Source organism: Lepus europaeus, chromosome 16, assembly GCF_033115175.1.
Source record: "Lepus europaeus isolate LE1 chromosome 16, mLepTim1.pri, whole genome shotgun sequence".
NCBI classification, from domain to species: Eukaryota; Metazoa; Chordata; class Mammalia; order Lagomorpha; family Leporidae; genus Lepus; species Lepus europaeus.
Genome location: NC_084842.1, coordinates 20,854,318 through 20,870,871, shown reverse-complemented (window position 1 = coordinate 20,870,871; position 16,554 = coordinate 20,854,318). Strand labels below are relative to the sequence as shown.

The window sequence follows — 16,554 nt, the reverse complement described above, 5'->3', positions numbered from 1 at the left end:
TGGAGGGATGCCAATGCTCAGCCGTGACTGGGAAGGGAGGGAGAAGGGAAGGAACACCCCTCAAATCCCACTGGAAGCCAGTGGGAGGAGGACAAGGGAGTGGGCGAGCCGCCACCCCAGCAGGGTGTGAGGGCATTGGTGGGCGGGCAGCAGGAGTCCGCCGTGCATTTATCCCTCTTCATCTCCACACCACCCTGAAGGCAGTCTTCAGCTGGGTCAGTTTAGAGGTGTTTGGCTTCACAGTAAAGGTGCGTGGGGAAGAATGGTATACCACAGGGGTTCCTAATGAGTTTGTTATTTCACAGCTCAGATTTTGTCGTTAAGTTCTCTTGAAGTCAACTGCATTTTAATGTTTGCTAAGTTTCAGTGATCTCCTAATTCTAACCAGTGGTATTAGTTGGGTGTTCAGAGATACACACAGAAAGATGATGTTTATTCCTCCTCGGTTTATGAGAGGCTTTTGGTGTGTGTCAGTCCCCAGCTACCAGAAGTAGCAGAAAGCTTCTTGAAGCAACATTTGCCTTGACTGTAAATTGGTTGTATGACTTTGGAACTATAAGCTTTTCTGATCTGTGCACCCAGACTTAGCTGTCTGTTTCCCACATGTAGGATGAAAGCTCGTTTCCCAGGGTCGTGATGTGGTACTGAAGTCTGGTCATAGAAGCGTCAGGTTGAAATGGAGCCCAGTACATCTTAGAGAAGTAGCACTTTTCATCTTAGTCGTCTTTCTCTTAGGATTCGTAGTTGGAAGTGACATACTTTGCAAGTCCTAGAGGACTGTCCCATATCCCCAGAACTGGTGCCTTTACTTATCAACTGGCATAAAAACTTATTCTTTCTCTGTGATGATGTCTTGAGCACAATGTCCTCTTCTTCTGCTAGTCCCACTCTTTTTTAAAAAAATTATTTATTTATTTGAAGATAGAGTTAGAAGAAACAGATCTATCTTCCATCTGCTGGTTCTCTCTCCAAATGGCTGCAACAGCTGGGGCTGGGCCAGGCTAAAGCCAGGAGCCCCGAGGTTCTTCTGGGTCTCCCCTGTGGGGATAGGAGCCCAAGGACTTGGACCATCCTCTGCTGCTTTTCTAGGCACATTAGCAGGGAGCCGGCTTGAAAGTAGAGCAGGCTTGGTCTTAAACTGGCACCTATATAGGATGCTGGTGTTGTTGTTTGCTACTTACTGCACTGTGCCACAATGCTGGCCCTGCTAGTCCCCCTCTAACAAGTTCTCCCTGGTTCCCTGGGAAGGAGGGTAGGGAAGGGTCTGGACAAGCCATCACAGGCCACTGGCATTGTACTTACTTTCACTTACTGTAGTCTTTACACAAATGCCAGTGTCTGTTGGTCACTAAAGCAATACCTGGGGCTCCAACTTCCCTGGACCAAGGATGAGACAGTCCTGGAGAGATGTTCATTGTCAATGTGCTGTGTTGGTCTTGAGTTAAGTTAGGCTTTGATTTTACTGAGTCCTTGGGCTTCTTGCAACTCCATGGCTCTTTGGTGGACAGGGTTTATCTGACCCTTCGGAAATATTCTTATTTGAAAGGAGGGATTTGGTTTTAATTGGTCACAGAGATGATATATTTATGTTCATGGGTTATATAATGGGAGTGGTGCATTACATAGGAAGAAAGGAATTGATATTGATTCAGAGCCTGCTCTGGAGCCAGGTGCCTTTTCACACATTATGTCACTTAAGTTTCCCAGAAACGCGCAGGTGTTTTACAGACACTGTCGGTCATTCTTCCCAGTAACAACAGAGCCATTGTAATCTACACTTCAGTTCTTGAGAGAGGTTACTTAGAACTTACCCAGCAGGTCAGTAGTCATGTTAAGATTCAAACTTGGGTCCCCCTGACTTGACTGCTGACTCTTTCGGCTCTGCACACACCAGAGAGCTTCAAAATGTTGTGGAATGTTGGCTCTCTGAAAGGCAAAGTACATGGTTCGCTGAGGATGCACCTTTGTAAGTTATTGAGTAATTTGCTTTACATTTTTGAAAGAGGATTTTCTGAGAGGTTAACTTAGCCAGTTTTAAGGCAGAGATAGAAGACCCTTGTTAGTTTGTGTGCCATCTCTTGCCTTTCTTGGCCAAGGCTGTGTTCTGCAGTGTTAAAGTGTGAGCTCCAGCTGTTCTCCTGGGATATGGCACATATGTTTTGTACTCATCTAAGGTATGAATTCAGCTCTCATCAGCAGAGGGCTTTTTTTATGTTTGCATTGAAAATGAGGTTAAGCGCAGACTAGTTTCAAGTGTGGCTCCATCCTTCACTGGCATGGTGGCCTTGAGCAGCTTACTTAGTCTCTACACAACTTACTATTTCTTTTTCTTCTCACATCAAGGGAGAATACAAACTGTAGCTTGTGGTGTTGGAGCTTGTGTCTGTGTAAGCTTCAGTGTTCTCGCTGCTATATGTAGAATGGAAATATTTATTGGGCACCTACTGTGTGTCATGTCTATGTAGGTGATTGTTAGTACACAGAAAAGAAAGACCCAGCACCTGGACAAATGTAGTGCCTAGTGCGGTGGGTGACATTGGACAGCACAACAGCAGGGCACATCAAGACCAAGTTGGGAATACAAATAGATTGCTGTGGTGCAGAAGGGCGATGCTGGGGAGTGGCCAAGGAAGGCTTCCAGGGGAGGGGCCAAGTTAGTCACTTGCCTGAAGTTGAAGGACAAGTGTTCCGGTTGTAGGGATAGCCCTGAGAAAGATGAAGAAACGCGAGAAGATATTTTGGGGACTTCAGGTAGGGGATGTGACTGGAGCTGGGGTACAGAACTGAGGAGGATGGCAGGGCTGCCTTGCCCATGCCTGCTATGCCCAAAAGGACTTCGGGTGGCTCACAAAGCCTCGGCTTTCTCGGGAGGGACCAGGGAAGCCAGCCAGGCCTATTTGAGTTTTAGAGAGGTGGGGGGATGGGGTTCAGTGGGGGAGGGTAGAAGGTGAAATGGAGGCTAGAGAGACCAGAAGGGGCTTGAGGACACAGTTTAAGTAACCCTGAGGAGAAATGGTGCTGGCTTACCCAGGGGCAGTTGGAAAAGGGGGTTTAGGAGATAAGGAAGAAAGCACCCAGAGCCGTGTTCATTGTGGAAGTTGGGCACCTGGGTGTGTTGTGGTATGGAAGAGACAACTTTTGAGCTGTAGATAAGGTCAACTTAATCTTAGTGCTTCCTGTCCTTCTGTAAAAGGGGGTGTGGTCCAAGTCTCAGCCTAGAGCAGTAGCGTGAGGGGTAACTGAGCCAATACATGCATTGAATTTAGGATGGTATTCATGAAAACAGCAGCATGGTTATTTTTGTCAGTGTTTAGTAGAGATGCCTGAAGGTGCTCAGCGGGGCTATGCAGAAGACGCTAAGTGCATGGGAAACTCTGGGGAGAGTGTTTGCTTGGTCGTGTGGGTTTTGGGTGCCCCAGCATAAAGCTGGCGATTCGGACGGTGGGCGGGATCATGTAGGGAGAGCAAATCCGTGGTGAGGAGGGAACAGGACCCACAGGACGAACGTGTGCTCAGGAGGAAAATGGCGAGAGCTCTGTCAGGGAACCTGGTGTCAGGTGTTGTGGCTAGACACCCGCCCCGCCCCGCTAGACCTTGACTTGTGGCACTGCTGCTCTTGATCTGCTCAGATGAATTGAAGAGCAAATGGTGAAGAGTTTTACTTGCTGCAGAATGAAAATGCAAACTGAACACTGGTATCTGGCATAGAGCTAATGCCCTAAGGAGATGGAATGGGAAGCTGTGATCCAGGCTAAGGTCTTAACTCTTTTTCACAGGGTTCTGCTTCAAAGTCTACGACCCCCTCGGGGAGGAACATATCCAAGCCGGACTCCTGCAGTTGGAGGAAAACACCTGGCCCCAAAGCCAAAGGGGGGCCTTCTGGTTCCTGCCTGCGGCGGAACAGCGAGGGCCGGAGCCTGGGCTCCGAGCGGGCCTTGTCCCCGCAGAGGATCCGGCGGGTGTCCAGTTCCGGTAAGAATCTGAGAGTTCAGCTGGGCATCCAGCATGTGGTGAGTGACTGGAGCGCATGGTCAGGCAGGCTCGGAGAGCAGAGTTCAGTTGGGATTATAGGACTAACGCATCCTGTCCTGAAGCAGTTTGTCCTTTTGTGGGCCGTCCTGCTGTGCAAGACAGGTGGAAAAAAGATGACAACAGGGCGTTGGGAAGGGCGGCTGGGGAGAGAGATGTGCGTGCCCCAACTTCTCTGCCACTCAGAAGGGTGCATGCAGACATAGACAATTGAGTGACTCTTGCAAATGAGTCATTTCACTTACACATTTTTTACAAATGATTAACTGCTAAATAATACCTCACCGTTGTAGAGCAGATCCACAGTGCCCTCTCACCCGGCGCGAAGAGATTTTATTTTTGCGCTTTGCATTTTACTGAGAGATGTTTCCAGGGATGCGAGGATGAAAATTCTCTCACGTGAGCTCTTGTTTGTGTTGGCTTGCGTTTTGGACTTCGTAGTTTTAAAGTCACGATGAAACTGGAGAGCTTCAAGCGTGGCTGTGAAGTGTTTAGCAAATCTGGCAGACATACAGATTGCTCTGTGCTAGAAATCTGGACAGGAAATGGAAAAGTCAGCCCTGTTTCTTAGTGGCTGAGAGGAAAAGGCTGCTGGCCGCTCCTGTGGACTGAGAGCACTCTGCCAGGAGCATCCTTGTTTCTGCAGGTACAACCCTGGGCAGATGAAAGGCGGGTCGGATAGATTTAGTTGAAGTAGGTTCCCTATAAAAATAGGAACGACTATTGAATGGTCTATGAAGGACCAAGTTATGTGTCCATACGTGTGAGAACGTTTGATAGAAACTCATCAAACCAACCCAATCCTGGAGGCTCTCCTTCCCTCTCTCTGCAGCTCAGCAGCCTTAGGTTTTATTTTCTAAGCCTTTCATGAAGCCTCTGGCTTGAGAAGTCTATGGTGCACGGAAATATCTTAAGGCTTGTCCATTGAGATGTAGGCCCAAGGTCAAGGTCGTGTCGTTTGGGTGAGCTGACCCTGGAAGCGGTAGGAGTGGGAGAAGAGGGATTTGCAGCACATTTCACTTTCCATTGCCTGGAGGAGCTGAGTGGGAATGAGAAATTCATCAGCCTGCTGTGTTCATCAATTCAGAGCAGAACAAGGGAAAAAGCAGTGGTCTTTATTTTGGATGTTGCCACCACTGGGCAGTCTGAAGGCATGAGTGAGGAGGAGGCTTTTGTCCTCACATTGCTGCCAGAAAAGGCTCATTGTCTTTGCCAGATGGCGGGGAGCTGCCTTCTGACCTGGGTGTCAGGAGCACAGGGGCTTGGTGGCGTGTGTTGCTGTGGACACTGCACCCTGGCCTGTAGAGAGGAGCCCTGTGAGCTTGCACTTGGCCCTGTGAGCTGCCTGAGCAGGTCCTTCACCTCCCTGGGCATCGGCCTCCACATCTGTAAAGTGTTAGGGTTTGAGAATCTAGGGCTGTGTTAGCTCCTGCAGTCCACAACACTGTAGAGATAATTTGGAGCTCACCTGATTTTCCAAGTAATGGCTGCTTTCAGTGTGATTGCCTGGGCTGCGTGATGCATTAGGGTAATACCCAGGGCATGTAAAAAGATGCACTTCAGGATGGACGTTGTGGCACAGTGGTTAAGATGCCGTGTGGGTTACTTGCATCCCATATCAGAGTGCCTGGGTTCAAGTCCTTGCTCTATTTCTGAACCATCTTCCTGCTAGTGGACACTGCTGAGAGGCAGCAGGTGATGGCTCAAGTTCCTGCCACCCCTCTGGAACACCTGAATTATGTTCCTGACTTCTGGCTTCAGCTTGGTCCTGGCCCTGGCTGTTGTGGTACCTTGGGGAGTCAACCAGGATTGGAAGATCTCTCTCCCTCTCTCTTCTTTTGCTTTAACTCTACCTTTCAAGTAAATGAAAATAAATAAATAAAACATATGAAATTCTTTTGTGTAGGCAACGGGTCCTACTAAACAGTGAGGCATTTTTAAAATACTCTGCTATGTGCTCCCTAATGCTGTGTCTTATAGGAAAAGTACATTGGTCTAGTCTTAGGGAAAAGTTGGAGAGAGTTGTTGAACTTTTATTATCCTGTGTCAGTGAGCTTGAAAACTAAGTCATGCATTCAGGTTTTACATTCTGAATTAAAAAATAAAATTATGTATTGTCTGGTGGTTTTCCGTACATGAATAGAGAAAAATTTAGTGGAACTGGAAACATGATGGATTTGGACTTGAGTTTTATATTTCACAGAAAACTTTTATGGATAGAATGTCTGGGTTACCCCAAATTTGTCTGTAGAAGCCCCAGTTCTCAATGTGACTGTGAGGAGGTGGTCCTACTCCAACAGGACAAATGCCTTATAGGAAGAGAGGGAGAACCCAGAGCGCACGCTCTACCATGTGAAACCCCACAGGAGATAGCTACCTACAAAGCAGGAAGAGGGCCCTCACCGGGAACCACACTGGCCGACACCTTGATCTTGGACTTCTGGACTCTAGAACTGTTAGAAGATACATTTGCGTGTCTAACTTCAGCCACCCAGTTTGTGGTATTGCTATAGCAGCCCTGGCTGACCAGGACTGAACACCAACTTGGTGATGCTGTATTAGATTTTTAACAAAATTGGTAGCGACCACCTTGTTCGGATACTCAGAGTACCTTGAGAAGTGTTTGTTGTGGCAGGCAGGAAGGTTCATCACCATACAGCTAAATGTAGAACAGAAAAATCAAGAAGCAAAAACAATGTGCCTTTAGATCATGGAGAGTCTGTTGCCACTTACCGGACAATGAAGCATTTGTGTATTAGGAAATTGAAACCCATGGATATCTGCTGTACTCATACAAAGTTTCTCTCCTGCAAGGTAAGCAGTAGGAATGTTCCATTCTGTTTAGAGTTTTCAATAATCCCTTTCAGAAAACCAAAGACAACACCAGACGCAGAATTAAAATAGACATTTTCTTAAGGCTTTAAAGTGAGTATGGGGAGGAATTATATTGGAACCTCATGGAGCTTTTCCATTCTACCTCTCAATATTTGGACATTTACAAGAAATTAGATTATAAGTGATTATAACAAGCACAATCCAAAGTGCCTTTGCTTGTCTAAAATGTATATTTTTAATGTAGTCAATTAAACATGAGGTGGTGATAGAGATCATTTCTGTTAATTATGATGCCAATGATAGCAGCTCACACTATTAAGTGAATACCGCATTCCAGGCTCTATTGTAATCGTTGCACTGCTAAAATCATGTAATCCTCACAATAACTTTGGGAGACTTTGCCCGTGTTATGAATGTAGAACCACTACCTAGAAATCAAGCAGTTTGTCCAAGTTACGCAGCTGGGAACTGGCAGAGGTGGAATTCGGACCAGGTGGTAGGGCCCTGGGGTCCGTTATCAGTTTAAAGAAACACTATTACTATGACAAGGAGTTACGAAAAGAATCTTGGTTGAGAAACTGTGGCACTTTAAGCCTGACAGTCCTTGGCTTAAGGCTCTGTGTTGTTTACCTGGATGTAAGTGATTTTACATGGTTGTTGAAAATGAATGCTGCTGAATGACTAACTGCTCAATACATACTTCACGACGGATTCTGGCATCTCCAGAGCCCTGCCTGTGGCTGCCTTTGGGAGGCAGTGCCAATTCATCCCGGGTTTTACGATAAATGTATGTGCTCCTTCCTGTAAACATACAGCTGCCCTTCCAGTGGTGGCCCGAGCCAGTGCAGGATTGCAGGGGCGGCACAGGATACACTCCTGCCCTCTGGATCCTTTTCCCTACCTGGAGCAGGCACATGTTCATTTATGCAACAACCACAGAGCCACACAAAGGGCTGTGTACAGGGTGTGGAAGAGTCCCTGCATCTTATGAAAGAGATGGCTTCTGGCTTTCTTCTAGAGAGAAAGAGAAGTAGTATCTGGAAAGGTTAAACCTCTGTTGTAGTTTCTTGTGAGTTAATCAGGTGAATTCCTTTCAAGGCAGTTGTACATCTGAAACCTGTACTGACTTGCCTGTCCTCAAAAGTGTTCTTCTTTCTTGCTAAGTTGTTTCCTTGGTTTAGGTAAAGTAATTTTTTTTTTCATTTTTTAAAGGGACCTTACTTTTTTTAAAAAAAAATTCAAATTACTTTTATGTCCTTTTTAGTTTTTTAGGTGAGAGTTTGAGGGATAGTAAGCAAAACTATGAGAAATTTCAAGCTTGAATATATTCTTAAACTAAATTATTACTCAATACATAATCTAAAAGCTAACTTGAATGTGTTGCTAATAGATGTTTCTGTTTATATGAAATTTTTTTTTTTTGGACAGGCAGAGTTAGAGACAGAGAGAAAGGTCTTTTTCCATTGGTTCACCCCCCAAATGGCCGCCACAGCTGGCATGCTGCGGCCGGTGCACCAATCCGAAGCCAGGAGCCAGGTGCTTCCTCCTGGTCTCCTATGCGGGTGCAGGGCCCAAGCACTTGGGCCATCTTCCACTGCACTCCTGGGCCACAGCAGAGAGCTGGCCTGAAAGAGGGGCAACCGGGACAGAATCCAGTGCCCTAACTGGGACTAGAACCCAGGGTGCCGGTGCCGCAGGCAGAGGATTAGCCAAGTGAGCTGCAGCACTGGTCTGTTTATATGAAATTAAGACACTTTCTTCTTTCTTTCTTTTCTCCAATAAAATACTAATAGTAGCTTTCATATTGAGTATTTCTTATATGCCTGCCAGGTGGCATCTTAAGTTCTCTTACATGCAGAATCTCAATTTTCACAAGTCATGAAATGTGCCTACTGTAATTCTCTCATTCTGCAGGTGAGAATTTGAGGTTTGGAAAGCTTGAGTAGGTTGCCTGGTAGCACAGTTGAGAATTGCTGAGATAGCTGGTGCAGGCTGTCTGGTCTGAGGGTCTGTGCACTTTCTCCCCATCCCTTCACACATGCAGCAGTCCTAGCACTCTCTCTTCTTCACTAATGGACATGCAGGGACCATCCACTAAAGGACATGTATGTTAACAACAGTCTGCTCAGTGCTTGCTTGGAAATGAAGTGCACCAAAGAGGCAAATTCTAATGAGGGGAGCCAGGAAATAAAAAATGATTTGTATGTAGGATAATGATAAGAAACCTGAAGCAGGGAAGGAGGTGTATTTTAAATGGGGTTGTCAAGAAAGGCCTCCTGAGAAGCTGACATTTGAGCAAATACCTGGAGGAGCGGGAGGGAGACACTGGATGTCTGGAGGGAGCTTTCCCAGGCCTAGCGAATAGCAGGTGCAAAGATTCTGAGGCAAGGCAAGATCTTTGCACTTGTTGGGTGGGAGTGCTTGGGGAGCAGTGGTAGGGGCTGGGAGAGTGGTTGGACAAGGAGGTGAGGCTGGACCAAGTAGGCTACCATAGGTGGCTGGGAGAGATGTCTGTTCTCGTTTCTTCCTCATGGACAGCTTCACTGTGGATTCTTGATTTGTTCCAGGCATTTTGCACAGTTGTCACTTAGCAAGAATTCTGGGGGAGATTGCTTTATGAAATGACACATAAAGTGTGCGAAGTATGTCCCTGTACAGTCTTTTATTTATCCATTCAAGAAATGGTTAGAATACCTGCAATGTACTGGGAAGTCGTTGGGGTCTAAGAATAAAAACACGATTAAGCAAATATGCCCTCGTAAGCCATCAATAGGTAGAGGGTGAGGTAGAATGGGGTCTAAGAAATTCATCACAAACTCCTCATGCTTCAGCTCCCAGCTCTACTGCCCTGGCCTCTCTGAGACTTTGCATTGACTAAGGGCATCCATGATGATAGATCCCAGGTCCTGGTTCCTTTTCTGTTTTCCAGTGCTCAGTACACTGTACCTATCACACAATATGCATATAGAGATGTTGTTTACCTTGGTGTGAGGGAGACTGGTACAGACCACTGTGCAACCATAGGATAGGGAACAACACTAACTCGGCCTCAGGGAAGAATGGAAAAGGGTGTTGGCATTTGAACTGGTCTTGGAATGTGCCCTCAGGAGGTTTCCTGCAGAGCAGATTGCTGGTATTCCCGAAGGTGCAGATGGAGAGTTAGGAAAAAAATGCTGTGTGTTGGAGTCAGGACTCAGGACGTGTGTTGAGTTCAGTGAGTAATGAGCCTCTGCCCCCAGGAGGGCAGGAACAGATAAGTTCTAAGTGTAGATACAGACTTGCAGGAGCTCTGCAATGCTTTGTGGATAGAAAGTAAAGCACGTATTTTAAATATTTTGGGAAAAGATGATCTGATCATCTCTGGTGGTGAACTGTCCCAGGGATCTCTGTGGTCATCTTGTTTGTTTAACTGTGTAGATGGTGAGGCCATAAAGTGAAATATGGAACAGACTCACCAGAAGAGATTTCAAGGACTGGCGCTGTGGTGTAGCAGGTAAAGCTGCTGCCTGCAGTGCTGGCATCCCATATGGGCACCAGTTTGAGTCCTGGCTGCTCCACATCCCATCCAGCCCTCTGCTATGGCCTGGGAAAGCAGTAGAAGATGGCCCAAGTCGTTGGGCCCCTGATCGTGCATGGGAGACTGGAAAGAAGTTCCTGGCTTTGGATCGGCACAGCTCCAGCCACTGGAGCCATTTGAGGAGTGAACCAGCGGATGGAAGACCTCTAGCTCTCTCTCTGCCTCTGTGCTCTGTAACACTGCCTTTCAAATAAAAAAATGAATCTTTAAAAAAAAAATTTGGGCAGAAGGATGGTTTCACACTTGATGTTAGCCAAAAGGCTGAGAAGGATGGGTTTAATTTGAAACATGTTGAATCTGAAGAGACTCAAGACTAGGATGTACCTCAGAGGGATGTGCATGTGTTTGAGGTGGAAGGCAGGAAAGTGTGCCAAGGCTAAGGAAGCCCCTGGGCAAAGAGCCAAGAGAGATGTGAGCAGCAGGGCTAATTGTGACAACCACACGATGGCAGAATTGGAATGTCTCCAGCCTGCAGGCAAACCCGGGAACCCCGGGGTGGGTAGACGTGGATACCCTTGGGAGTTAAGTAGGGCGATTGGAGAGTGAAATTCAGAACAGCAGCTGTGAATGATGGGCTCGATGGCTTCCTCTTTCATATCCCAGCTCACTTTTATGAGTTTGAATGATTTGTTCCAAGTGAGAATGTTGTTTACTTGTTCATTTCATCACCTTGGAAAGGGAAACAAACTTGAGATAAAGTTCAATTTTGAGGTCTCAGTGATTCCACTGCTCAGAGGAACTCTGCTCATGAATCTTGGCTTCTAAAGAGGCAGGAAACTGTGTGCTTTCCCCTCTTCTAGTTAGCAGTTCTCAGCAGGAGTGGCTGGTGGTGAATAAATTCACTGGTGGACAAACGAAGACCCTAGTTCATCATCTTTGTATGATAGCTGAGAAAAGGAAACCAGTTCTAAACCTTTGGTTTATTACACTCTGAATTTTATTTTCATTTACTTGAGAGGCAGAAAGAGAGAGAGAGCTCTCATCTGCTGGTTCATTCCCCAAATACCTGCAACAACCATGGAGCTGAAGCCGGGAGCCAGGAACTTAATCCAGGTCTCCCAGGTGGGTGGTAGGGGTGCAACTACTTGAGCCATCATGGCTACCTCCCAGGGTCTGCATTAACAAGAACTGGAGTCAGGAGCCAGAGCCAGGAATTGAACCCAGGGACTCTTCTGTGGAGAGAGCGTCTCCTCACTGAGAGACGAATGCCCACCTCGACACTCTGGGTTTTAGATGTTTCCTCAGTTGTGGGGCGCATGTTCCCAGGCCTGTGACTGAGGAAGTTACTTTGTTTAATCCCTACCTGAAGCATCTTGTGAATATACTTGCAGAGGCAGGTACTGACAGTATCCCACAAGCACTACACTTCTGTGCAGTTCAAGTCATCGTGAGAACCTCGCCTTGTGGGATGTTCTTGTTTCTCTCCCAAATTACTGCTCTCGTAAGACTTGCTGTGTTTTTGTTGTGACTCACATGTGCTTCTAGGTGAGCTTGCCCTTGAATTCAGTCAGGTGATGGTGGTTATACACAGTACAGCTGCTTATGTTCTACTAGCATAATACGGCTTGGGGCAACTCAAGAACGTGAAATACTGAAATTGCATTTTGCAATGTAGGAATGTAAAGTGTTACTGAAATTCTTTGTTCTGGAGGATAACTCGTTCACTTAACAGCTAGTTTGTGAGAGTATGTTATGTAGGTCATAAGCCAGATACTGAGGAATTGTAGGATGAGTAAGTTGTGGTTCCTGCCCTTGGGATATTACCAACCAACCAGGAGACAATGAGTTCTCTTAACACATTTCCCCTTATAACATTTAAAAATAAAAATTTAGGGAGCTGTGCAGTGGCGTAGCAGGGTAAGCCACCTCCTGCAGCATGGGCATCCCATAGGGGTGCTGGTTCGAGTCCCAGATACTCCACTTCAGATCCAGCTCCCTGCTAATGCATCTGGGAGAGCAGTGGAAGATGGTCCAAGTGCTTAGGCTCCTGCACCATGTGGGAGACCAGGATCAAGCTCCTGGCTTTGGTTTGGCTCAGCAGCCATTTGGAGAGTGAACCAGTGGATGGAAGACCTTTCTCTCTGCTTCTGCCTCCCCATAACTTTGCTGTTCAAATAAAAAGAAAGCTTAAAAACCTGTAGCATTTCAGAAGAGGGTGAGGTTACAAACACCAAAATTTGTGTAAATTCTTTTTTTCAGTAAGTAATTTTATGATGTAATACAGGTATGCCTTTCCATAGGTAAAGACCAATCTTAGAGTAGTGTTATTTTCTGATGTTTAATTTTTTATTTTTTTTAAAGATTTATTTATTTATTATTTGAAAGGCAGAGTTACAGAGAGGCAGAGGCAGAGAGAGAGGGAGGTCTTCCATCTATTGGTTCACTCCCCAGATGGCTGCAATGGCCAGAGCTGCGCTGATCCGAAGCCAGGAGCTGCTTCTAGGTCTCCCACATGGGTGCAGGGGCCCAAGGACTTGGGCCATCTTCTCCTGCTTTCCCAGGCCGTAGCAGAGAGCTGGATTGGAAGTGGAGCAGCTGGGACTTGAACCAGCACCCATATGGGATGCCGGCACTGCAGCTGACAGCTTTACCTACTACACCACAGCACTGGCCTCAATGTTTAACTTTTTCAAACTGAGACTCCAGCAGTGCACATAAGGCTGCACATGAACTGAATAATTTTTAGGACTTGGCTGTTGTACTGGGAAATAGAAATAGAGGGATAGCTAAGGTTCAGAGTGTAGAATGTAGAGACCAAGGACAAAGTCATTACAGGTGCATGGCAGTACAGAGAAGGGTGGGTGGGCCACCAGGACCCAACAGTCAGTGTGGTGGCAGTCATCAGGAGACACAATCAAGACAGAGGCAAAGTCTATCAGTGTCAGGGAAGGAATGTGGGGCCACTGTCCCAAGCAAGGCAAACTGTATTCTATGCTTCATGGATCTAGAATTTAATCAATTTGAACAGTTTATTTAGTTTCCACTGTCCTCTTTCCAGTAGGCTACTGAAATGTATATTTTTTTGCGTTATAATTGAGAAATGAGAAGCAAAAAAAAAAGACTACCTTTAATCTCACTATCACTGAATAGTTTTTAACTTCATAGTTCATAACTGTTCACTGTCTTTTCTTTTTGCATTATGTTTTACACATGTTTATGTACATTTAATGAGCAGGTTTCTACCTAACAGTATGTACCTAATTCATTGGTTGATTTTTTTTTTTTTGAAAGACAGAAAAATATCTCCCATCTGCTGATTCACGTCCCAAATGCCCCCTAGAGCTGGGGCTGGGCCTGGGCCAGGCCAAAGCCAGAAGCAGGGAACTCTCCACAGGAGAGACAGGGGCACAACTACTTGATCCATCACCTGCTGCCTCCCAGGATGTACCCTAGCAGGAAGCCAGAATTGGGAGCAATGCTGGAACTCAAACCCAAGCACTCCAGTGTGGGGTATGAGCATCCCAAATGACATCTCAACCACTGTGCCAAAAGCCTGCTTCCATTTTCTTAGATTCTTCAATTCTTTTAGTAACATGATGTTAAGTTGCTACCATACTTGCATTTCATCATCTGAATGTGCTGTGATTTATTGTTTATTTCATAAAACTTTTTTGATGATTGAGATTTTTTTCCAGTTATTTTTTTTTTCAGTACATTACACAATTCTACATGGAAGGGCTGGGTATATAAATATGTGAGCTGGTCAGATAAATTCCTTGGCATAAGGCTTTATGTGGAATCAATGGGTGTGTGCCTTTGAAAGGCCTTTGGTACGCGTTGCCAGTTATTTTCAGAAATAGCAGACAAGTCTGTACTCCTGGTCTGAGTATTAACAGTGTTCCCCAGAACTTGGCAAGTATTTTGACATTTCTAGTACTCTCTTCAAATATTCATTGTTAAGGAAGGTACAAAATTGTATCTTCTCTCTTTTCTTTTTTTTTTTTTTTTAAGATTTATTTATTTGATTTGAGAAGTAGTGGAGAGCTGGATTACCTTTGCTCTTGAAAGCCATAAGGACTTTGGCTTTCCACCTGGGGGACTTCAGTTTTAATAGAGTCGCTATGATAGCTGTGAGGTGAGGGTGGGAACAGGGAGAGCATTGCTGTCATCATTATGGATAATGGTTTTGTAGTCTGGGGTTGAGGGTGGGGTGTGGTTGGGTTCTAGTTATGTGCCAAAGACAAACCAGCAGGGTTTGCCTAGATTGAATGAAGGGGGAGAGTGAAGACAAGTCAGTGATGACTGCCGTCATCTTGGGATGGGTTGTGGTAGGACAGTATTGCTGTTGATGAAAGTGTGAAGGGATGACAGGGACAGATGTTGGGGTGGATATTAGGGACTCAGTTACAGAGATAGTGAGATGAATGATCGATGTATTAAGAGGAGGTAATAGAGTATAAAGTTGGATAAACAAGTGTATACTTAGTGACCTAAGTTTGGGATTCATGGGCATGTAAGTGAAATTTAAAGCCATGAGACTGAATGGGATCACTGTGTGTGGTAGGAGGAATGGGTCCAGGAAACCTCTGGGGAGCTCCCTGGAAAGTACATCTTGTGTACTCCTTAGCTGAAGGGATTGGGGAAATGAGAATCACAGAGGAGACCCAGATGGAACAGCCTAGGAGGGAGGAGGAAGTCAGCCAAGTCAAGGAAGTGTTTCATGGAAAAAGGAGGCAACTGCACCAAAGTCTGCTAGCAGGACAATAGGGCAGCCAGGAACACAACTTGCAGCATGTCACAGAAAACCCAACCAGATGGCCTAAACCAGAAGATGGTGTGTTTAACAGGGAGTGTAGAGGTAGGCACTTCTGGGTGTGGTGAGTCAGTAATAATCATGTCTTGCCCTGCACTTAATCATGTCTTGCCCTGCACTCCTCCTGCCTCTGCCTGCTAGTTTTGTCATTGACTTTTCAGTTAGAATATGGTCGCTGAGAGTTCCACACACCTCCGCCTCCCGCTAGTGTGTTCAGAGGCTGGAAAGTTAAGGACAGTGTATCCCAGGAGAGGCTTTCTCCAGACATGCCTATGTACACTTCTCAGGGAGGGGAGACCTTCCACAGCAGCCCTGTAATCCTCACATCTGGTTGGCACAGACTGGATCACGTGGTCACCACCAGCATCAAGAAAGGTTGGGAAATGAGAGCTTGGCTGTTTAAACCTTCCTGCAGGATGTGTGCACTGGGATAAGGAATGACAGTTGGGTAGCCAGGAAAGATTGTGCTGAGGCTGGATCCTTAAACATTTCAAAAATTGTATCGGCTTTATAAATTTACTCTCTTGTCTACATCTTTTATGCATTGATATGTTGGGGAAGGCGTATGCTGCTGATTGGACAGTATTGTTTTATCCTTTGTTTTACCATATGCCCTTTTAAATTTGTATATGGTGATTTTTAAATTTAAAAAAGCTTCAGGTTATCAAATATATTGTTTCTTTCAATTCTTCCTTTATTTTCCCTACTCAAAGGGGAGGTCCATGCAGGTATTTCATATTGTTTCCATTTTCAAAAATCTTATTTATTGTTTGAGAGGCAGAGAGAAAGAACTCCCATCTACTGGAGTACTCCCCAAATAACTGAAATTGGAAATAAGTATTGAAGCCAGGAGTTGGAGACTCATTCCAGTCTCCCATGTTGACTGCAGGCACCCATGTGTTTGAACCATCACTGCTGCCTTCCAGGGTCTATGTTAGCAGGAAATTGGAGTCAGAAACTGGAGCCAGGCTTCAAACCCAGGCACCACAATGTAGGAAATCAGTTTCTTAACTGCTAGGCCAAATGTCTGCCGTGGTTTCATTTGTAATCCCACCAGTAGTTTCTGGTTTCAATTTATTTTGATGGTGCGAACTGGTTGCAATATTTATACAGTACTTGCTATGTTTGCGTTTTTAAATCATGAACTCATACAAGGACCCAGGCGGTAAGTACCATTGTAAACACCCCCATTCATATGCTTGAGGAGGTAGAAGCAGTGACTTGCTCCCAGCCAGCAGCCAGCCTGTGGTGAAGCTAGCTGGGTTTGAACCTGAGCAGCCCTGCTACAGAGGGTTGACTTCCAACCACTATACCACACTGCTTCCCAGATTTTCATTTTAAAAAATCAGTGTTAGCCAGT

At 45.7% G+C, this 16,554-nt stretch overlaps 1 protein-coding gene across 1 annotated transcript in view; it reads left to right on the top strand.

Moving 5' to 3' along the window:
• The window catches only part of MTUS1 (microtubule associated scaffold protein 1), a 159,324-nt gene that overhangs the window by 49,047 nt on the left and 93,723 nt on the right, over positions 1-16,554 (top strand). Inside the window, exon 3 of the mRNA XM_062213423.1 lies at positions 3,777-3,972. Coding sequence (XP_062069407.1) covers positions 3,777-3,972 — 196 coding nt within the window. The remainder of the gene's footprint in view (positions 1-3,776; positions 3,973-16,554) is intronic.